General features: G+C 37.9%; 1 protein-coding gene across 1 annotated transcript in view; it reads right to left on the reverse strand.

The window, feature by feature from the left end:
* The window catches only part of SEMA3A (semaphorin 3A), a 230,747-nt gene that overhangs the window by 48,714 nt on the left and 157,456 nt on the right, over positions 1-24,577 (reverse strand). The window contains exons 7-11 of the mRNA XM_066592014.1: positions 16,171-16,313; positions 10,512-10,626; positions 7,915-7,984; positions 6,772-6,916; positions 295-514 (exon numbers count right to left, since the gene is read on the reverse strand). Coding sequence (XP_066448111.1) covers positions 295-514; positions 6,772-6,916; positions 7,915-7,984; positions 10,512-10,626; positions 16,171-16,313 — 693 coding nt within the window. The remainder of the gene's footprint in view (positions 1-294; positions 515-6,771; positions 6,917-7,914; positions 7,985-10,511; positions 10,627-16,170; positions 16,314-24,577) is intronic.

Below are 24,577 nucleotides of genomic sequence, written 5' to 3' on the forward strand. Positions count from 1 at the left end.
GAGATTTACAACACAGGAATCTGAAAACTGACTCCTAGTACCCAATTGCATACTTTGATGGCGGCATTTAGCAATAATATCACACTCAGAATGAAACGGATCCTTTCCAACACACGTCTCTTTACTGTGATCTCATCTCAGTGTTAATATTTAAGCTATTCCTTTTAACCCTGCTTCTCATCACAGACTAGAACCTTCCTGCTCCGTATGAAGAATACACCTTTGTACATGTATTCCTTATAAAATAGGCATGCATCTACTTTTTATGTCTTAAGACAGTCCAGAGAATAATACCTGTTCCAATAAACATCACATCATATTGTCCATCTTCTGCTTCCACACGATCAACTACTATCTGGGAAAACTGATAATCCACTTCTGTTTTAATTATGATTGGACGGTTGTTGATTGGAAAAACAGAGTTGTACATGGCTGGGTGGCTCCTGGCAAACATAATAACTTCATCTGGGAGATCCTTCGTTGAATCAAAACCTCCAAAAGTCTTGCTTGGACACTAAAATTCAATTTGAAATGAAAAAAATAACAAAGTTTTATTACAGTGATACAATGCACAATCATCATCACACATACATAGCTTCATTAAGAGTTCTTAAGCTAAAAGAGGAAAGACATAGATCGTTATTTAGTCATTTTTGGATGTCACCCCAGCAACTGCAACTTAAAGAGCCACTCCGGTGATTTTTTTTCCCTATTCATTATGTAACTAGCCCCTAGTATATATGTCAGCTAGTATTATATTAGTGAGTTATTCCTTTCTATAGGAAACTTCCTGGAGTCCTTCTCCTCACATGGATTAAGTGATCTCATTCTGACCACCTGAGATTCTCTTGGCTTTGTGTTCGTTTCAAAAAGCCACAAACCCTTTAGAAAGGGACACAAGTATCACAGTTACAGCTGATGATGATTAGAGGCTCCAGTCACACAGTTGTAATGAGGGAGATGATAGTTCAGCAGTAAAGATGAGCGAGCACCCAAATGCTCGGGTCCGCGTTATTCGAGTCGGGCATTTTATAAAATTTGAGAGTGCTACTCGAGTAACGAACCCCATTGACTACAATGGGAGACTCGAGCATTTCTGTATGTGGGACGCCGGGTGCCGAGCTTTTTTTTTTCTTTCTTGGTTCTCTCTCTCTCTCTCTCTCTATTGAGCACTAGAGTTGAGTGAACATACTCTGCCGAGCTTGATGCTCGTTCGAGTATTAGCGTACTCGATGGTGCTCATTACTCGAACGAGCATCAAGCCGGGTTTGACCCCGCCCCAATTTTTGGCTTCTCCCCGCTGTGATGTGCCTGTTTTGGCCCCTCCCCGCCGCGACGCAGCGTGCATCAATGGCAAATTTTTGGTCTGGCAGGCAGGGGGGAGAGAGAGAGAGAGAGAGAAAGATGAACCTAGGGGAAAAAAAAAGCTTGGCACCCAGCGTCCCACATACAAAAATGCTCGAGTCTCCCATTGTAGGCAATAAGGTTCGTTACTCGAGTAGAGCTCTCGAATTTTACAAAAATCTCAGCCTGAATAACGAGTACTCGAGCATTTGGGTGCTCGCTCATCTCTATTCCGCACCCTAACTGCATACTTATGGTCTGTAGATTATATAGGTGATTATAGAAGGTAGTAGTAATTTTAGAGCTGTCGCAGCAATCAACGATGCTATAGGCTCTAGCTGCTCATATGATGTTGTGCTGATGCATCATGGCATTGATAGCATGGAATAACTTTTAATCTCTAGATGGTGCCTGATATGCATCAGACAGGAGGCGGCAATGCTTGGAAGTGATTGCAATATACTTAAGAGGCAGCAAAATGTGTTTTCACCACAATGACCCTTTTAAAAGTTTGTAAACTTAGCTTTAAAAGTTTGAAACAAGCTTTTCATTTTGCCTGACCACTCAACAATAAATTCACATTGCAGGCTGCTGCAATGTCATGTCACTACAGTAAAGCCACTAAAGCATGCAGTGATTGACCAGCCAACTAATGTGATGTCATCATGCAGGTAGGTAAACCAATTGGAGTCAGAGATTAACAGGACCAATAAGGAATTCTAAAGGCAGCTTTTAAGGATTATTATTCTTGCATTTAACAACTTTCCATAGACATGACTTAATAGGAAATGAAATAATAATAGAAATATATATGTGTGTGTGTGTATATATATATATATATATATATATATATATATATATATATATATATATATATTAGAAATAATTTATTTCTTTTTTTATCCGGACTGTTTTTCACCTCTCTTTACACTTTACATTTAACCTTTAGTTTATAAGGCATCATGCCATTCTAGACTTTAGATTATTTTAACATGTGAGTCATGAGGATTATGTGTTATACTGTATATTGGGAATCATTCTTGTGAGTACATACAAATCCACATTGGCTTTCATCAATTAGCTTCAGCTCATATTCCACTAGTTAATCAGCAAGAAAAACCTCGATTGAGCCCGGATATTAGGAATAAAGTGTCAAGAAGTTACATAAATTACTATGATAAAACATTTTCACAATAACACCATTGTTTATATTTACTGCATCCAAATCAATGAATGCAGGAGTAAAGATTAATGTGCCTTAGTGAAGAGCATTAGCTTTCCAGTTAAATACTTTATAGGTTACTTTCCCATTGAAATCACTTTACAATATGATATTGTACACAGCTAGATACTCTTAGTGTATTTAGTAAATTCTTGATGGTTTGAAACTATATTTTATAGCCTAGATTCTATAGCAAATAGAAATGTATATTGCTGGTTTGAATCTCAAGAAAATACAAAGTGAGCAAAATTGATTATCTTTGTTTTAACCTTGATTTGACTGTTATTAATATTTAAATAGCCAGTGGAATAAGAGTCAATATTGTCACAAACAAGCTAGTGTTACCCTCCAACATGTTGTTGAGTTCACACATTCTATAAATTAATCTACTATCAATTGAAAAAGTTATGATTTTTTTAAAGTTTCACATAAACTGGTAAAGGCTTTTCCTTTCACTTATTATTTCTGGTAAGAGAAATTTCATTTTTTATTTTTAAGTGCAGAACATAACTAAATACAGCAATAACATTAAAAACAAGACTAGCAGTGGCATAAGTAGAGGGGTCACAGCAGTCAAAATTATGATGAGGTCCTTAAGCCTGGGGAACCTGGAGGCCCCCTTCACAACACTAGCGCTGATTGTTCCAGTACCGTCATATCCACATATGTGCAGCTTGGATCATTCCCCTTGGTCAGGGAAGATAGTTACAGGCTGTGCATAGTGCCATGTGCCACTGGTGCATTGTGTGAAGAACAGAATAAAGATTTGAATGTACGATAATATATGCATTATATCCAAGTTCCAGCAGAACTTCAAAATGTTTCAAAAAATTGCACCAAGTCGCAGTTTAATCAATCAATGCTCGGTACATTTTGGCATCTCCGCAGACTGACTCATAGAGGAGGCACATGCCAATACTATACATGATCCTAAGAATTGGTCATTGTATATAATGAGCACCTAAGGAACTGTAACTCCCAGGATGCCTAGCATTCAAATGAAAACTACATAAACATGCTGGTGCTTATAGCTCCCTGTGGCTATGCTCCAAATTGGAACAATGTTGTGACCAATAATTGTATTAAATAAAAGACAGAAGAGCATCACTTGTATAGATAGAGATGGATGTTATCAGAGCACTGCAGGCATAGAAGAGCTGTTTGCTTTCAAATATCTATGGTCAAGAGGAAACCATTAATAATCAATGTCATCTGTGATAAATCTGATTACTACAGGATATCCCTCCTCTCTCACTTGCTAGCATTGTGCCCCTGACTCCTCATCTTTAATTCCTTTAGTGTTCTCTGAGGCACTGAAATAGAAAAATCAGGGAAGAAAGATCCAGGCTACAAACAATGCAGTGCACCAGCAGCATGCTGTATGAAGACCAATAGAATAAAGATATGAAGGTACCAGACAAATGGGGGTCCCAGAAGACCACACTTACTGAGTGGCATGGGCATAGAGGACCATTATAATATTATGGTGTCACAGAGATGGAACACAATTTCATTGTAAATCTACGTGAGTTTTCAATTATGACAGTATAGCCTCACAGGATACAATATAGTGGGGGGATAATGTTGCACAAAAACTCACCCTAGCATTCCCTGCCAGCTGTCTGGCTCTGAAGTTTAATGTGGAGTAACCAACCAAGTTCGACCCCAAGGTCTGGCTCTAAAATAAGAGCCCTAGCAAACAATGACAAAATCCAAACAAAAAGTCCTATTTTACCTTCCCAATGTAGCGTTTCACTTGAGAACAACGGAATCATCAGGGGACGAGCTAGTGGGCACCAAACAGAGTATAAAAAAATAAGAAAAATAGATCCTGGGAATAGGAAATACTGCATATGACAGTGCTATGGCACAGAAAGACTACTTTTAGTAGGGGAAAGGCAGATGGCCCACCGTTACTTGGGGAGAACATAGTGGGACCATTATTATATTGTGAGGACACTGACGGACCACTCTAACTGTGTGGGGCACTATTACCTTGTCAGGGGCCACAAAGTGGATATTATTAATGTATAAGAGCACAAACAGGAGCACTTACTATGGGACACAAAACAGGCATTACTACATTGTAGGGGCACAAAGAGAGAATTTTAGTTATGCATGAACAAAAAGAAGGCAGCTATCACTTTGTGGATGCATAAAGAAGTGCACTATTTTATAGTGAGGCACAAGGGAGGAATTGTTTTAGTTGTTACAATGGGAAAACAATTAACGTGTGAATAACTTAGCTTAGCTGCTGTATCTAAGCTGGTCATGTTATAATAGTTGTCTTTTAGACATACCAAATTTGATGTATATACGTTTTAGGGCTGCAACCTTGAACCATAAGGTGAAATTGCACCAGGGAAGAGAAAGTTATACCTTTGCATCAGGTCTCATAAGCCTTTAGCTATGTTTCTGCAGACTAGTGAATCATATTGATTATCTTATGGCATTTGTCGAGGGGTGGAATATATTAGGTAGCAAGTGAGTAGACAGTTCTTGAAATTGATGTAATGGAGTCAGGAAAAATGTAAGGATTTGAACAATTTTGTAGTGGCCAAATGTTGATGTTTAGACAACTGAGTCAGAGCATTTGAGGGATCAAAGGAAGTCTTGTGGCGTACTCCCAGGAAGCATTGGTTAGTAGTAGTACCCACTTAATGTGGTCCAAGGAAGAAAACAGGTGAAGTGACAACTTGCGTCTGGCTGCTCGTTCAGAAAAGCTACTGTAGCACAAATTGCTGAAAAAGTTAAAGGTTTGAACCATCTATGCAATTTATTCCTTATCCATAGCATACAGGATAATAATACTAATAATCTTTATTTATATAGCGCCAACATATTCCACAGCGTTTACAAAACAGTTGGAGAAAAGATACAAAAACAAAGATAGAAAACCACTGTTACATGTAGTAATCAATTGATGGAAACAGTAGGGGATAACTTGATAATTGTGTGGGTCTGACCACTGGGATCCCCGCTGATCTCAAGATTTTGTCCCCAGGGCATCACATAGTTTTGGGACTCCAGTGCAACTGCTAGGAGCTTGAACTCTGCAATCTTCGGCAGGGAATGGAAAATTGAAGTGAATGGAGTAGTCACACATATGCCTGGCCACCACTCGCCAGAAGTCTGAGGATTGCTGAGGGTCCCAAAGATCAGACCCTCACCAATCAGTAAGTCATCTTCTACCCTGTGGACAGGTTATAACTTGCTGAGATAGGAGTACCACTTTAATGCTGGCTATGATATGGTGTCAAAATACATAGCAGCTTGCTGCACATGGTGCTAGATGGCTACAAACCAGTCATAGTGCATCAGAATCTGTCCATGGCACAACAGAAGAAGGTGCCCTGCTTTGATAAATCACATTTCCTTTACATCAATGTGAATGGTTAGATGCATATGTGTTTCTTAGCTGGGTAACAGATGGTGCCATAATGCACTATAGGAAGCTGGCAAGCTGGCAGAGGCAGTGGGATGTTCTGAGAAATGTTCTGCTGTCCAATCTTGACTACTGGCATTCATGTGGATGCTACAGTACTTTGACAGTACTAAACAGTGTTGCAAACCAAGTATACACCTTCATAACAATAGTATTCCCTAAAGGCCTCTTTCCACACCATAGTGCAAAAATTGTTCAGGAATGGTTTGCGGAACATAACAAAGGCTTCAAAGTGTTGACTTTGCCTCCAAATTCCTAAGATCTCAATCCTATCAAATATATTTGAGATGTAAAGGAAAAAAAACAAGTTGAATCCATGGAGGACTAATCTTGCAACTTAAAGAAAATGCTGCTAACATCTTGGTGTCAGATACCACAAGATACCTTCAGAGGTCCTGTGGAGTCCATGCCTGAGTGAGTCAGAGCTGTTTTGGCACCAAGAAGGAACCTAAAGAATATTAATGTTATGGCTGATTGATGTATGGAACTATCAAAAAGTATTCACTCCAATGAACTCCTTTTTTATGTTTGGGTCAGATTAACTCTATTGCTTGTCCTTATGTTTTTCTATTTAAGAAGTGAAGAAACATATTTCTGTAAGGTGAAAAGTAATTCAAAAACTAGCATGAAAAATGAAAATGTTCAAAGAAAGTTCAATGAGAATAAATACTTTTTTACAATTTCAGATATATGCACATAACTTTGGATTAATATATGTATACAGTACAATTTAGCTAACACAATAAATTGAGCTACTTACAGTTCCAGGTCTGGGATAAGGAACTCTTCCTTGATAAGGTACCCACTGATAATTTGGACCATCTCTGTGGGCATATGGACCCAAAAACACTCTTCGCACATCAGATAAGCTATACATACATACAGCTGAACCTTTGAATACATTACTAGAAAAAAATGCATTAAAAATTAGGCTCATGTAAAGAATATAATAACATTCTATTTAAAATGGTTAGGACAAGCTAGAAACCCAATGGATCAATTTAAATTATAAATTAAATTATCAACATAAAGGGAATGTGCCATCAAAAAATGTCCTACTATATAAATCAAGTTTTCATGTTAAACATTCAGCATTATTTTAAAACCGGTTTTATTTTATTTTCAATGTCATAATGAGCTTTAAAAAAATCCTAAAATCCTGCAGTTTTCACACTAACTCATTATCATCACTGGCAAGATTATAATAAAATATTCCATCTATATATAGATAACACAGGCTCACATCATTCACAAAAAGTGATGTTCACAGCTTCTCTGCTCCCCCTTTGCACAATAACTTCTGCATGGGTAACAGAGTATGCTTAGAACAGTCTTCCATATAAGTCAATGGGTCCTGTCCATTGTGCATATAGCCCATGAACCTGCTGTAAAGCTCATCTCTAAATGCTGTTAAGTGTAGTTTAAGCCAATCTGAGAATAAATACAAATTAGAAAATGGAATGTTTTATTATTTCATTTTTATTAATACAAAAACTATAGAGACAATACATTCCCTTTAGGGATTATTTCTATGGCACAAAATGACGACTAGAATATGCCATCACTTTCTGATCTTTCTGATACATGAGGGCCTCCACTTGAATGAAGTTGTGCTGCAGTTTCCTGCAAAGGGTTTTTGATACATTGTGAAGGGGGAGCAACACTAAAGCACCATACTGCCCTGTTCAATCTGAAGAACAGTGGGGCCTTAGCTGTTGGACCTACACTGATCAGAAAGTGGTGGCATTTCTTAGCATAATGCGATCACTTTGTGTCATAAAACAATTATCTTAGTTGGTCTGGTCTGTAAAATCTACCCTTTGATCAATTTTATCATTTATAGTTATACGACAAATAAAAGATATTAAACGTATTGGATCAATTAGTGGAGAGCATATTATACCTTGAAGTTGTAAAAACTGCATATACAACAGGATTCTTTGGGTCTTTGGAATTCATTAAATACACATCCTCTATAACGGAAGAGAAAAACATCTTACATACATTTATAGTAGGATTTACAAACTGTAATGCATATTGAGCACAAATATTGTACTGTACAGAGATAGCCTTAACAGGGCAACAACTAGGTGAAATATTGCTGACAAAAGAAATCCATGCATCTAAGGATGGAGACCATCTTTGCTTCCCTTATGTTAAGTTCAATACAGTAGTAGAATACAAAAATGGTAAACAGCAAGATCAGTAAAGGCAGCGCTCAATTTCAAAAGCAGTTCAAAAGTAAATCTTGTCTTACATTTTATGAAACAGACAATAAACATGCTTGAGGTCTAGTATTTCCACTTTATTACTAAATTGAAAGCCTTGAGTCTAGCTGGATTGAGACATGCAGGGGAAATGTACCCATACAAATAAATAGATGACCATATGATATGAGTGCTGCTCAATATCATCTATATCACCTACTGGGGCATATGCAAATAGGTAGCCCCAATTACAATATTAACTTTCTGTAAGAAAATCAAAATTCAAACTTTAATGAAAATATTTTGATATGAAAAAATCCAATACTGAATTTTGATTATCATACTTTATTCACTTTCCAATTAATTGCTTGGTTGCACTTACATTCTGATCTAAAATTAAGTAGTAAGAAGCCACTTAAATTACAGTGCATTTTTGAAAACTAAAAAAATAGATCATCTTCAAAACGCCTTTCTTTCACTCATTTATTTTTAATCTTTCAGGAGAAATAATCATCTTCCTTAAACAATTATATAGAAATCAGAATATAGAATTATGATAATTACAGTGACATTATGTGCTGAGGTAAAGAACATTCCATTTATCAAGTGACTATTGAAATTATTTCTTATAACATTGCATTACATATTGTGCAAAAATGTATATTGTGAAGGCAACTAAATTCATTTTTTTAATTTTTTTCAATTAATCACATTTTTAGATTCCTTTTAGTTCTTTTTTGTTGACAAGTTACTAGAAAAAGGGTGTTTTCCACTATTAACTCAATACCTTGGCACATGAGTTGACTTAATAAGAGATTACTATTAAACAATAATTATAATGTCTTAATTCAAATGCCTTATAATAACCAATCACTGTAGGAAACCTATAAGATTTGTACTGATTATTTAGCTTAAAACGTAGCTTTTATTTTTCACAATGATGAAATAAGATGCTTTTATGCACACTCACAAAACATAAACTCAACATACATAACAGATATCTTTTTTACCACTATGTCTTAACTGGGAGGTTGAAGTTTTCAATATTGTATATACACCCGCAATGGTGTGAATGAGCCCCTTTATGGATTATCAGAGGTACATTTATACACGATTGGTCAATTGTGTGCGGGTTCTCTTGGGGGTTAATGCTTGATTACTCAGCCCCAGAGTGGCAGTGCTTAGACTACTGATGATAATTCTTCTCTCTTCACTTTTCTTGCCTCATGGGCAGATATGTGTACCACTAGTTTGTGATTACACTGTGTTTCTATCGTGGGTCCTTCCACAGTAAGGCATAGGGTAAATAGTTTTCGGACTGGACCTCTCAATCTCAAGGTATTGGTCCTTATATAGGTGGACACTTAGAAAAAAGTCAGTCGGTGGTCAAGGATGACTCCACAGTATGGGGGGTCAAGCTAGAATATATACCGACCCGTTACGTCTTGTATAGGGCCAAGAGTGGTACTAGGGTCCTAAGTTGTAGACCGTAAGTGATATAGTTTTAGGTCAAATATAGATCAAATTCTATTCTTAAGTTTTTTATGTGGATCTTATGTGGATCTAGTTTTTTATGTGGATCTTATGTGGATCAACGCGTTTCCTTAGCCTTATTCATACATTAGGCTAGTTCATCAGGATCCATAACTTGCTTTTCTAGTGGAAGAGTAGCATCTATTTCCACTGTTTAAAGATGTATTTGTATCATAAACCAAGATATTTGTGTCCACCTATATAAGGACCAATACCTTGAGATTGAGAGGTCCAGTCCGAAAACTATTTACCCTATGCCTTACTGTGGAAGGACCCACGATAAAAACACAGTGTAATCACAAACTAGTGGTACACATATCTGCCCATGAGGCAAGAAAAGTGAAGAGAGAAGAATTATCATCAGTAGTCTAAGCACTGCCACTCAGGGGCTGAGTAACCAAGCATTAACCCCCCAAGAGAACCCGCACACAATTGACCAATCGTGTATAAATGTACCTCTGATAATCAATAAAGGGGCTCATTCACATCATTGCGGGTGTATATACAATATTGAAAACTTCAACCTCCCAGTTAAGACATAGTGGTAAAAAAGATATCTGTTATGTATGTTGAGTCTATGTTTTGTGAGTGTGCATAAAAGCATCTTATTTTATCATTGTGAAAAATAAAAGCTACGTTTTAAGCTAAATAATCAGTACAAATCTTATAGGTTTCCTACAGTGATTGGTTAGATTGGGTCGGAAACCCACTGTCTCAGTGATTAGTAAAATGCCTTATAATATATTTAAAAGAAACTTACGTAATTCATCAAAATGTGTATCAATTCCATTTGGACCAGGAACAGAACAAATCAACCGAGCCTTCAGGAATGTTGTCCATTTGTTAACCAAACTTCGGTGCCCACCAAAATCATTCTACCAATAATTAAGAGGAAAACAACAAAGTAGGAAAATTCTGGTTAACTTTTTTTTGTCAATTCTAAAGAATTTTTCTTTTATTTAGACAGTGTAGAAAACCAGTGCTGCAACAAAAGTATAATTCTGACAGTATTACAAATACAAAAAGGTACCCAAAAGAAAGAGAAATTCTCTTCCGGTGAACAGGGCATTACTAAGGCAGGCTTCTGTTCTACAGTAAATGTCTGCAGAATCCTTCTGAGAAAGTTTGCCAGCTGACATTGTTGGGAAAGGTTGCATTCTGATTTTTTTTCAACAAGTTCAGTTTTTCACCTATTTTGTTATAGCTGGCTCATACAAACAACATATGAACAATGTTCATTTGTTTCTTTGATGTAAGAGGGATAGTGCACTTAGAATTTGTAACACAGGGTTAAACAGTCAACCAAAGTTTTTATTTGAAAGTTGCATCAAGATGTATAAAGATTCACAAACCGAAGACAAGTAAAGGGTACTGGGTGCCCAAAGGTTAACATGCATGCAACACACGTTACTATAGAAAAAGCCCATGCATGAAATACAAATGGCACTCCAAAATAATTACAATAGAAAAGATTAAATATATGTTACCAAACTTTACTGAAACACACTTGCTAACAGACAATCTAAAAATGCTTCAAAGGTCTCAATGAACAGGAACATATTAATAAACTAAGGCTGTATACAAATGAGTATATGCCTCTGACAGGATACGAGGTGGCTAAAGGATAATGGTAGGTGATTGAAAAAGTGGAGAAGGAGGACTTACCAGGTGGAGACCGCCAATCAAGGAACAGGTGTCCACACAGTCAGTCCGAAAAGGTCTTGGAGGGTGTCCAAAAGAGCAAAAATCACTTGTCTTTTAGGGAGAGCATCAAGAGAGAAGCCCACAGGTGGAAAACCTTGGTTATAATCAGTAGAAAATAGAGAAAAAGAACCCCACTCTTCTGTGCTCATAAGATGGTGTTGAGAATACAGGTGAAGTGAAGAATGACACTTACTTTGTAGAGGAGCCCTATGAAGAAAGAGCAGGGCTCCTCTAGATCCGGGAATGTTCTTAAAGAACCAACGAATGATCCTGGTTTCAATTATTTATTGGTGGAGTGACAAGAAAATGCAGACAGAGGCAACAATGGGGAAAATCAATATAGTGCAATGTGTTTTGGAGCAAAAACAAGCTCCTTTTTCAAGTACAAGTCTGGGGGTTAGGCGAATCAGTTCAGCAGTCAGCAACTAACCCCCAGACTGAAGTTTCTAAATGTACAAAAAAATAAGATTATTTTGATAAATTAATTCATGTTTCTTTTGGGTACCCCCTCATATAATAATATAATATTCTATCAGTGTATCTTTAAAAGATAAGATTGGGAGAAAAAGAAAAAAAAAAGAAATGAAAAGTAAAACCCACAAACAGCATAACATATAATAACATGCTGCAGCATTACTCCAAGTGTACCGTATATACCGGCATATAAGGCGACGGGGCGTATAAGACGACCCCCCAACTTTCACCTTATACGCCGGTAATACAGTGGAGAAAAAAAAAATCAGTACTCACCTTCCCCGGCGTTCTGTCGCGCTCCGGCAGGCTATGGCTCCCATCTGGTCCCCGGCAGAACATTGCTTTCTGAATGCGGGGCTTGAAATCCCCGCCTCCAGAAAGCTAATACACACGCCGTCAGCCAGTTACAGCCATTCAATGACATCATTGAATGGCTGTGATTGGCTAAAACACACGTGGCTTCAGCCAATCACACTATTCAATGACATCATTGAATTGGTGTGATTGCTAACACACGTGCGCCTTCAGCCAATCACAGCCATTCAATGATGTCATTGAATGGCTGTAACTGGCTGACGGCGTGTGTATTAGCTTTCTGGAGGTGGGGATTTCAAGCCCCGCATTCAGAAAGCAATGTTCTGCCGGGGACCAGATGGGAGCGATAGCCTGCCGGAGCGCGACAGAACACCGGGGGAGGTGAGTACTGATTTTTTTTTTTGACACTTTTTTTTTTGTATTACCGGCGTATAAGACGACCCCCGACTTCAGAGCAGATTTTTCGGGGTTCAAAAGTCGTCTTATACGCCGGTATATACGGTATTCATTCTGAATACTATGAACACTTAACCCAAACACTTCCTCTTCAAAAAACAATATTCCAATGAGTCCTATACCTATATCATTATTAGAATGTTTCAATCCTAATCTCACATTGGAAAATTAATTAAACAAAGGAATGAAGGCTATCCAGTACCCATTTGACTCAAGTAGAACTTTGTACTTTTCATTTTTAATGCATTTTTAAAGTAGCAAATAACAAAGAATTCTATGAAATCTTGCAGATCCAATCATTCTTACAATAGGACATCAACAAAAATAATTTTAACTCTACTGTATTACATTTAACCAATTCCATCCAAAAATCCAAAGAAATGTCTTTCTCTAACAACTTACTAAACTCCAGAAATATAAATTGTCTAGTAACAGTTATGAAAAGGTGGAGGTTCACCTTAGAACTGGCATATTTCTGGACGAATGAAATAACTCCTTCAAATTTATCCATACAACTTTCGGTGCTCCAACCATCAGGAAGCTATAACCTAGATATACTTAAGTTGGTTAACTTTTTAAAATGTTGTCAGCCATTGAATAATAAGTGACTACCATATGGCTTATATTTCCCTTTACAGTCTGTTGATACATTTTATCGAGGGTGCATTAGTTTTTAACCAAAAAAAAGAAAAAAACTGTAAAAGATGTACAGAACTGTATATAAAAACTTCCCAGGCTGTAGCACATTCCAGCAATGTTAGATTTGTCCTCTGATATAAATTATGTTGCTGTGCAATATGTTAGTATGTTTAGTCTCTTGGGAAATGAACATGATTTTGTTTTGCATTTGGAAAATATCTCAAATGTGTTGCTCATAAGGAATTGTGGTTTTTGTCATCACAGTACGTACTCTAGAGAAGTTCTTGATGAATAACATATTCATATGCCATTGGGCATAAATATACATGTGTATTGCACTCTAAACACTTTAAACATCTGGTGTACAATCTCTTATTAAAAATAATAAGATGTCTCTTTATGAGAAAAGTGCAAAAAATATTTGACATCAAGCTGTTGCCAAATATTTGTTGTTCTTCAAATAATAAAAGTAAATGCTTTCAGCAAAGTGTTAAGGATGTTTTTTTTTTCTCCTTTTTTTGCCATGGAGTAATCACAGCAGGGGGAGAATAGTTTCTTGACCTCTATAGAATAAAAAAAAAATAATAAAAAAGTAATACTACAGACAATAGCTATTCTGATAAGAGCCAGATGATATAGAGCCATTTAAAGACATACTTGAGATAAAATGCTTGTTTTAACAACACTTATTTTAAATAAAAGCACATTTTTCTTCTTCAGCCTGATAACCTATTAAATCCTTATGTAGATTTTCATTTTTTTTTTTCATAAAAACATGTATACAGTAACATTTAGACCTAATACATATGGCCAATCTGTGTGCTCTTCACTACTGATATGCCATATACTTGGGCAATGTACTGTAGAATTTTTTTTAGTCCTGAATTTCAATGGAATCAGTGAGAAAACCCATCCTTCTGCATTAGAGACGAGCAAGCACCCAAATGCTCAAGTCCACGTTATTCAAGTTGAGATTTCGTAAAATTCGAGAGCTCTACTCGAGTAACAAACCACACTGACTACAATGGGAGACTCGAGCATTTTTGTATGTGGGACGCCGGGTGCCGAGCTTTTTTTTCCCTAGGTTTGTCTCTCTCTCTCTCTCTCTCTCTCTCTCTCTCTCTCTCTCTGTGTCTCTCTCTCTCTCTCTCTCTCTCTCTCCCCCTGCCTACCAGACAAAAAAAAATTTCCAATGGCGCGCGCTGTGTTGTGGCGGGGAGGGGCAAAAACAGGCACATCACAGTGGGGAGGAGCCAAAAACTGGGGCGGGGTCGAACACGGTTTGATGCTCATTCGAGTAACGAGCACCATCGACTACATTAATACTCGAACGAGCATCAAGCTCAGCAGAGTATGTTCGCTCAGCTCTATTCTGCATCCATGCTATACAACAAGTCCATACATTTCTATGACCATGTGCATAGGAGCCCTAATCCCAACTCATAATTCAATTAGGACAAGTGAGGACTAAATCAAATGTTTTCACACTAGAATATGTGTGCTGTATGTTTTTCCTCTTTGTTTTGTGCATCTGATCCCTACAGATTTCACAATTGATAAAAAAAATAAATTATGTTCATTTTTACTTTTTTGCTTAATTGGGCTCTTTTTATGAATCAACAGCACATAAGTAAATAAATCTACAAAATAATTATTATAGAAGACTAAATTTCTTACAGCAAAATCCACTTTCAATGACAGTATGAACCCAGCTTTGGGCCAGTTTCAGAAATGTGCCCATAACACAAATGAATGTCCAGATCCGATGACAAGTTTACTAATCTGAGGAACCTACGATGCTCTGAGAATAGGTCTGTAGACTCGTGGTCAGGCTATGATACTTGTCCATGTTAGGGGCTCATAAATACACCCATAATATGCTGGTATGAAACTAGCCTTTGGCTACATCTACATGACCGTATTTTGGTCAGTGTTTTGCTTTAGTATTTATGAGCCAAAACCAAGAAACCAAAAAGTATAATGGAAAGATTTTTTTTTTCTGCTTTAGAAGCTACTTTTGGGGTTTGGCTTTTAAACACTAAAACAAATAACTGAACACAAGACTGCCAAGTGAAGGTGGCCTTAGGCTTCCTTCATACAATTTTTATGGGCGTTTTTTGTAGTTTGTAAAACAATTCTGATGCAGTTTTTACAACCTTTTTGGGTGTCTTTATCTCAGGTGCTTTTTTTTCATATAGAGAAGTCTAAAGGAAAAAATATTTTAAAAAAATGCCAAATCTAGAGCATGCTAAATTTTGAAAAAAAACAAAACAATGGACCCTAAAAAACGCACCAGGGGTGCAGAGGGGTGGAGAGGAGGCAGAGAGGGGGCGGGAGCTCAGTTCCTGCTCCTGGCTCTTCCATCCTCCTCCCCTTGCACATGAGGACAACGTATATCGGCTCGGCATAAAAACCGAGCCGATATACATTCGTGGGAATGCAGCCTAATACTGTGCGCTTGTTTGAGGCCATGACCTGTAAATTATATATATATATATATATATATATATATATATATATATATATATAATGTGTGTGTGTGTGTGCGCACTTCACATTATATATAAATGATGCACACGCATTCACACAGTACTGTTCAAAAGTTTTAGGAATCTGTGGAAAGAATGCTGCAAAGAATTACTGCAGCAGGACAATGACCACATAGAGAAATAACCAAAATTAGGAGTTAGAGCAATTATTTAAGCTCATAAGTACAACACCATTATCATTTCTGAATCATGCAAGTTGCTATGTATTTCACGTTATAACTGTATCTTTCTCAAGTGCACACAAAATGTTTATCCCATTTTCCATCTTTTTTTTCATATTACCTTACATAATTGGCCTATCCTTGCGTGTGTTGCTTTTCCAGTGTGTTCTCCATCTATTGCATTTTCACGAAAGAAAAAATATACTTTGTCATCTTCTGGGTTGTCACTTTCTGGTACGAGATATGCACCAATGAACCTAGGATCTAAACAGACAAAAATCATGCTTTTTAAATCTTGTCAAAGCTTATTTACATATTTATTTTTAGATAGCTTATTAACTGCAATTCCTTAGAATCCCTTTTTTATAATAAGCTTTACTTTAAAAATTATCCATTACTGTATTAAATAAACATAACAGTGGTAGCCCCTGCTCAGGTCCCCTCACTACTAGCCAGAGCAAATACTCACTGCAAAGAATTACTTCAGATCTTAAAAACTCTATAACATGGTCTGTCATTCACTTGAATGGGCACTGTGCAATACTGCTGTCTGGATTAGCATATGTGGACTTGCTGTATCACATACTGGTTAGACCTTCGCCTAAATACAGAAGTGACACCTGAGAAATCCCAGTCTTTACCCATGGACACCACCAGTTGGGATCTGGGCTTCACTGCAAAATCCTCCAAGTTATTACACTGAATGGTATTATTGTATCTTGTCATCACCAGGAAGCTAGGGGTTTGACAGGGCTTGGATGGAGGAACACCCCTGTCACACCCCTAGCTCCTGATTGGTAACTTTTCAAAGGTCCTTGAAAGTCCTAGCTGCAGTGTATGTGCTGCTTTTTGCCTGGCCAGGAGGGTTGGGGTAAGGGTTTAGTTTTGTTATTAGGTGTAAATGTAGAAGCCTTTACACCTAATAATGTAAGCCTAATAGTAAAACAAACCCCTTACCCTAACCCACCTGGGCAGGCAAAACGGCGCACCTGCACTCCGTTCACTTCTCCACCACTGCATGAGCCGTGGCTACCGGCGCTCAGCAGCGGTGACATACACCGATGCTACAGAATTTTCCCCCCACTGCATCAGGCCCCCCAACTGCGTCAGACGGGCCAATGGCACTGTGCACCGCTCCATTTTCTGCCCACCGCTGCGTCGCTGCCCTGCCTTCTCCACCACAGCATGAGAAGACGGACGTCCGACAGCAGCCCAGGAGGTCTCACACTACTGCCGCCAGGGACCCTCACAGCGTGGTTGGTAAAGGGGACCACAGGTACCACACTACTGGGCCCCGGGGACACTAACACTAAGGTGACATTGTAAGGGGAGATGGCCACCCACAGTGACAGCAGCAGTGCTAGCAGGGAGCCGTTGGCAATAGTCACAGCTGCAGTGCATATGGCATCAGAACATCACAACAGTATGACGCAGTAGAGGAGTTGGGCAGCCAATTATGAACAGGGGGTGTCACAGGTGTGTCAAGCCTCCACAATTTTGTCTCCACCACTACTTCCTGGTGGTGACAATAATACCCATTGAAAGTGATCCTAGTTATTTGGAAGCTGACACTGCAATAGACTAGGGTGCAGTACCTGAGCATGTAAACAGAGGTGTAGTCAGGGAAATCTGGATTGAGGTCAGGGCACATGGAACATATACAGCATAGTACAAATAGGCGAGGAGTTGGGGCTGGTATTAGACAGGAAAATGCAACAAGCCAAGATCAGGAGTGGAGAATGCAGCGAAGTCAGGGATATCCAGAGTCAGAGACCAGAAAGTCAGCACAAATGAAGAGCACCTTCAGTTGAACCTAAAGACCAAATGTTTTGATACTTTCCTTAGGGGGAAAGTGACTGCTATAACCACAGGTGCTCTGTGATCGGCAGGGAATAGAATAGCTGCATACTTGTTGGCCCTCAGGCTATGGGCATATGTGTGTATCCTATAGACAAAAGAGAGGGACAAGCAGGAGTCCAGAGCTAGTCATCTGCCACAGGAATTGTAAGAGTACTCGTTGCGGCTGCCAGCAGTGGAAGGTATGGCAAGATGGCGGACATGCTGGCAAATCATAGCAATTACCTTTTCCTTTGACGAGAACTATGTGGTCACCTATAATTCCCTCCCTTGAAAACTGCTGAATATAAGAATTTCCAGCTGCTGGACTTTGCAACAGCTTTTTATTTAAAGAGTCAGTAGTCTAAAGGTGGCAACTACTTTAGGTTATTCTGCTATTTTAGCAAGTATAAAAGTTACCACTTAATTTATTAAAATGATAACATGCGTTTAATTACTGCCAACAAAAGATGGATGCCAAACAGGTCCTGGATCCTTACTTATGCACTTGACCTATATGCGTCGCACCTCTACTCTACATATTAGTTCTAAAGAATCTGAAAATCAGAACGCATAAGTCATAGAAGATGTTAAAATGCCAATATCAGGAAACATGCTCTGAATCAGCAACTTTAAAACACATTTGTTACATGATTCATATTAAGCCTTAGAAGCTTTTGTGGTCTGCAAATGAATTTTATAATTCTGAAACCTCAGTATTTCCACATAACCATCCAGAAATAAACAGGGTAAACAATACAGACTCTCCGTAGATAAGAAAAACCCCACTAAATTGAGCTTTATAATTAAAAATAAAAAGAAAGTAGAACCTGAAAATTTAAACTCAATAGAATATATTTTGACGACAAATGTAAGTGTCCTTACTGCATTGGGTTGTAGAGAGGACAGTTGAACATTCACCATGGTTTAGAATGGTAATAAAGTAGTAATAGGTTTGGCAAGAAGAAAGTTTATAGGGATTGGAAAAAAGAGAATCTCATTAGAGCTGCCTGGTTTGGCTGCACATTTGGCATCAGGTAGGAATCCAACTTGCAAATCTTTGTATGTGAAGCTTTTGGGCACCATCCCCAATTGCTTGCTATATACAATGATACCACACATTTCTTGAAATGCTACAAAAGGACATTGATTGATTGCTTGCTAAATCTTTCGTGGTCACCAATTCATCTTCCAGCCACAATACAAACTCATTTGTAGCTACAGCTTGTTACAAAAGCAATTGAAAGCATTTGTTTTTACGCATTTCTCCAGCAAAACGAAGAGTACAATGCTGGGCTTTCTCTTTCCACAATCAGGACAATTTGACTTTGCATTGACTTTTTCTATTAGACTTTTTATGACTTTGCTTGCATTGTTAAGCACTTAAGACAGGATATCTGCTATTTAAAGTATCTTGGTCATAATAAAAGCTCAGAAAAATCAATCTGTAGTGTAACTCCCTCACTCATTGGTCTTTTCCTATTCCCTGAAAACACATAAAAATGACTACTTGTTCCAAAATGACTAACAATTCATATTTCCAATGAATTTTACCACCTGGTTTCAGCTACATCTTAACTGAAACTTGGAATCGATTCAAACCGATCTCACAAAGGGCATCTGATAATGTAATGAACTCTCTGAGTTAACACTCCTTCTTTTCATTACTATTAACAAACAGCATAATCTGGAACAATTTTTAGCATAATGCATACAGTCATTCTTTATCACCCTGGGAATTGTGATGGGAATTCCTTATTTTCGTAAAGGTGTATGATACATTTAAAATACCTATTTATGACAGCAACATAATTTATTTTCTTGCAAAACAGGAAATTGTAAATATCATACAACCTTCCAATTTGGAAAGGAATAGTATGCAGTATATTACTGTTATTCATTGCTCAGTATGTTTTTCATTGAAACAAACTTCAAGAAAGGGATACATAAATATGCAGAACTACAGGAGGGCAAAGCAGTGTATATAAAGAATATTGCTAATATTCATGCCAGGTAATGTCCTATTATTAACTGTTGCAAAAGTGACCTATAATCAAACTACAGAAAATACTGAAACTGTATACAAAGAAAAAATAAAATATTAATCCATTCCAGGACACACTTTAGATATGTTTAGACTGTTTTATTAATGGGCTTAGTACATCAGTTTCCATATTATGAACTTTATTAAAGTTCTTACCTCTAACCATATTGAGCATAGTGCCCCAAAATATTTCTTTGAAGGGAATGTGTCATCAGAAAACGACCTATTGTATAAATTGAGTTCTTCATGTTAACTCCCTTCTGTCCCGCAAACAGCTATATTGTTCCTAACTGCACATACCTTGTAAAGTTAGAACATAACTTCATGCTGTATGTACGGAGGGCTCAGAAGCTGAGCCCACTCCATACATGGCGGGTATCGGCAGATCGACACCTGCCCGAAGCAGCCTCTATAGGAGATAACTCGGATCATGGCTGTTAACTAGAGATGAGCGAGTATACTCGCTAAAGGCAATTGCTCGAGCGAGCATTGCCTTTAGCAAGTACCTGCCCGCTTGAGACTGAAGGTTTGGGTGCCGGCGGCGGGCAGGGAACTGCGGGGGAGAGCGGGGAGGAACGGAGGGGAGATCTCTCTCTCCCTCTCTCCCCCTCGCTCCCTCCTGCTGACTACCGCTACTCACCGCTCCCCCGCACCGGCACCCGAACCTTCAGTCTCGAGCGGGCAGGTACTCGCTAAAGGCAATGCTCGCTCGAGCAATTGCCTTTAGCGAGTATACTCGCTCATCTCTACTGTTAACCCTTTAAATGCTGCTGTCAATTCTGACAGCAGCATTTAAATAACCTGATTGATTGGGATTTCAGCATGGCCCCGCCGTGGCAAGATTGTGAGGGCTGCCTATCTGGGTGTCATGGCAGCCTGGGGCCTTCTGAATACCATGGTAATTCATTATACTGTACAAGTGATAAAATAAGGGCAAGTTCAAATCCCCTATTGAGTGTTAAAAAAAACCCATAATACAGACATTCTAATAATTATAAAAATATCAAAGGTTAAAGAATAAAAACTTTTCCCAGTTGTTTCATCAAAAAACAAAGGAAAATTGATGTTGCTGCACCTGTAAAGGTCCAAAATATTGCATCACTAATCCCACATACTGCCAACCATCAGGAAAAAAACCCAGACTGCCAGAATTGACTGCTGCATCCATAATGTTCCCTGCCTGCCCATTCATTTACAAGCTATTACTTGTGCCTGTATATGCCTTAACATTTTTACAGGCTCACCTATCCTGTAGCACATTTTATAGATTGGGCAGGGGAAGCACTATTTATGAACATATATAATGAGTGAGTGATATAACATTTAATGTCATGGTATATAACATTAACATTTAGGAATTGGCCAACCTGTTCCCTCTGAAGAAAAACCTGTGCCCACACAGATTTGCTATGTTGCCCCTCTTATTGATTAAGCTGAGAGGCCATGATGCTGTTCTGTGCTACCAAGATTAGAAGTAACAGTGCCCAATCAATAACGACAAAGAATTAGATGAGACATAAAACAAACATAATAAAACTGTGAAAACTGTGAGGCTTTTCTAGCACAGAATATACAGTTTATGGTATCATAATTTTTAAATTATTTTCTACTATGGCCATGTATGATTCACAGAAAGAATCTGTATTGATCACTGGCTTGATAAGTATAGTGAAGATCTTTCATACTGAGCTCGAAAATCTTCTTTTCATTACTTGGAACTGAGCAGCTTGCAGTGCGTAAAACACAATACATGGTTCTCATGGTGTACACAATAAACTATGCGCAAAAAAGATCACATAGAACAGAAATCAGTGTTTCATTAGTGCACCCTAGCGCATGCAAAGTAAAAATAATTAGTACTGGGAGCATATACAAGGCAAAATGCATTGGTTGATAAGGCACTATTCATAATGCTTCTTATGTGATTCACACTTTTTCCTATTGATGACTGGATGATGATTATTCACTTCATCAATTGCACAGTGTCTCTCCACTGTTGCTTTACTTTAATAAACAACTCACCGATTCTTTTAAACCAATTCTATAAATCCCTCACAATTACTCCGTTCATTTTCATTCCCAAGTTTGACTACTACTGTCTGTAGCCCCATTACATAGTGACCTAAGTTTCCCTCTCTTAGTGTTGAGACTGTGACAAGCACTGTGACAGCTGCTGCAGTTTCCCACGCTATCCTACAAGAAAAAGCAAGTAGAAAGTAGAGGATGGATGAAAGCAATTGGTAAAGCAAAAAAAGTTATGGGAAATAGAAGAATAGTACCGTCCTGAGTTATCTCAGACATAGTTTGCCATTGATTTTTAAACTTAGTGCATTAATTTGCATCACAGTTCATGCATTTCAATGCAATGGTAGCATGTTGAGATCAATGAAATATCCAGTGTTAGAACTCAACACTATTGTGCTACAAAGTCAGTAGAATTATTTCAGTAGTGGTGGAAGCAATATATTTTCATCCAAAGATTTCTTCCTATATACAGATGGGTTACTCTTTACCTTGACTTTTAATGCAACATGATATCATGGTGTGCCACGCTATCAGAGTGGTTTATTTACACTTTCAATCAATTTACAAGGGTTTTTGTTATGTTAATATAAAAGAACAATAGCTTATTAACCCTTTGCAATCCAATTTTGCATTCAGGGTTTCCTAGGGGGCTTTCTCTTTCTGCCATTATACAATGGCGCCATCTTCTGGCTAGAGCCAGTACTGTGGTATGGGACATGCTGGAGAGGCCCACGACAACAGAGCGTCCAGTAATATACAGTAAGAATACCCTGCCGGATGTCTTCCGACATCGGAGCTGTACAGTCAATCAGAATGTCTTTAGACGTCAGACAGTGGATTGGAAAGGGTTAATGAGTTAAGATAGCTTTCTACACCATGCTATCACAATCAAGGTACAGTTTGTCCCAGGCTAAAAAATATACACCAAAAGACAGCAAAGTTTCAACTCTCCTATACTGTACAGTCTTTTTCAAGCTTGAAAAAAGCTCTACAGCAGCACTAAAATGTTGCTGTTTTCGGTACACGTTTTTTTGCCTGGAATACATTTTGACTTTGTGAATATGCCAATGTCCATTTGGCTACTAATATGTTGAAGCCTTGGATGAACTTTGGGCTGCTCCATCTGTATGGACTGTTGCATATTTCAAATCTGGAGATTTGGTGCTTCTAATCTTTGATATTGGTAATATTTGTCCAGTCTTTGCAATGTAAGCCTCAGGTTCCAAGGTGACCTTTGCTCATGCAGCAGTTCCCGTGGCCACTGCACTACCTTAAATGTTTCTCTATGAGGGAATCGGTGATGATAGAGACAATTACAAACATTTCTAAATGGTTATATAATCCTTGTAGTGGTGAGAAGTTAACTGCAACTATTTCTACCATACAGTAACAAAGAGATATATTGTTCTTGGTAACTCATGATTTTTACCCGACAAGCGCAATAACTCTGAAACAACTGTCTATAAATCAAGGTCTTTTCCTTGTGGAGAAGACTTTACTTTGGCTTATATCCTTCTTCATTTTGAAAAGCCAGTTAAAAGGTGAGCTATTGACTTATAGAGAAGCTACCTTCCAATATGTGGTGTTATACCTTTTTGCCAGGGAACACTACATGTCTATAAGATTTTTTACATCATGTTGATGGTCTCCACAATGGGAAATGGTACCCTCTAACAGCCAAAACTGGTCATGGAGCCTCAACATAAATGTCTAATACTAGCCATATATGGTAAGATGATGTTGAATGTTTGAAAACTTAGCCTGAAAAGTCCACTTTAGAGAAACAAATTGAAAAGTATTTAGTTGTTCAGGCTGTGAGTCAGGTTTATTACTGAGAGGTCAAGTAAGGTCAATCTTGAAACTCTTTAATCAACAAGGGGCGGCCGTGGTTGTCATCATGGTCAGTAGAGAACACAATGTTATTAAATATTTATTTTTAAGCCCTGCATTTAGATGTTTAAAACTGTACTGTGATTTTTATTCCATAACAACAAGTACATCATTTGATATTTTTTTACTAAATCTCTCAAATGGGAGAAGGTATAGTGCCTCTAGAGTGCCACCTATTAGAAGGTAGCACTTCTGCAAGTCAATGTCTAAACTTTTAAAGGGCCATGTAACATGACTGAGAATATAAGGTAAAACCATAAAAACAGATAACCTTTGGAGAACATTAGTTATTAGCTTTGGCTTAACTAATAATAATAATAACAGCAACATATACAGTGCAAACATACTCTTCAGCACTTTACAAATCATTCTCAGATTTGATACCTGTTAAAAGTTCAGAAAGTGACTTCCAGGAATGCTACCTTCTAATAGGTGGCACTCTAGAGGGATTGTACCATCTCCATTTGCATACTACATTTCCCAGAAGAGCATGCATGGCCATAGGAGTCTCCATACACTTAATAAGTGCTCTCAAAAAAGAGAAACTTTAACTCTTCTGAGTTTATATTGTTCTCACAGTACTATAGCTCTGTGAATGAACCATAGATTTAGACCTGAAGACTGGATTGGATGCAGTCTTATGATAATAGAAAAGCAAAATGCTTTTTTTAATTAGGGTGGGTGATAGGCTTTGATAATTTCACAAGATGGGCTCTGATCCTGTCCTTGGTGC

Source organism: Eleutherodactylus coqui, chromosome 2 (genome assembly GCF_035609145.1).
Source record: "Eleutherodactylus coqui strain aEleCoq1 chromosome 2, aEleCoq1.hap1, whole genome shotgun sequence".
NCBI classification, from domain to species: Eukaryota; Metazoa; Chordata; class Amphibia; order Anura; family Eleutherodactylidae; genus Eleutherodactylus; species Eleutherodactylus coqui.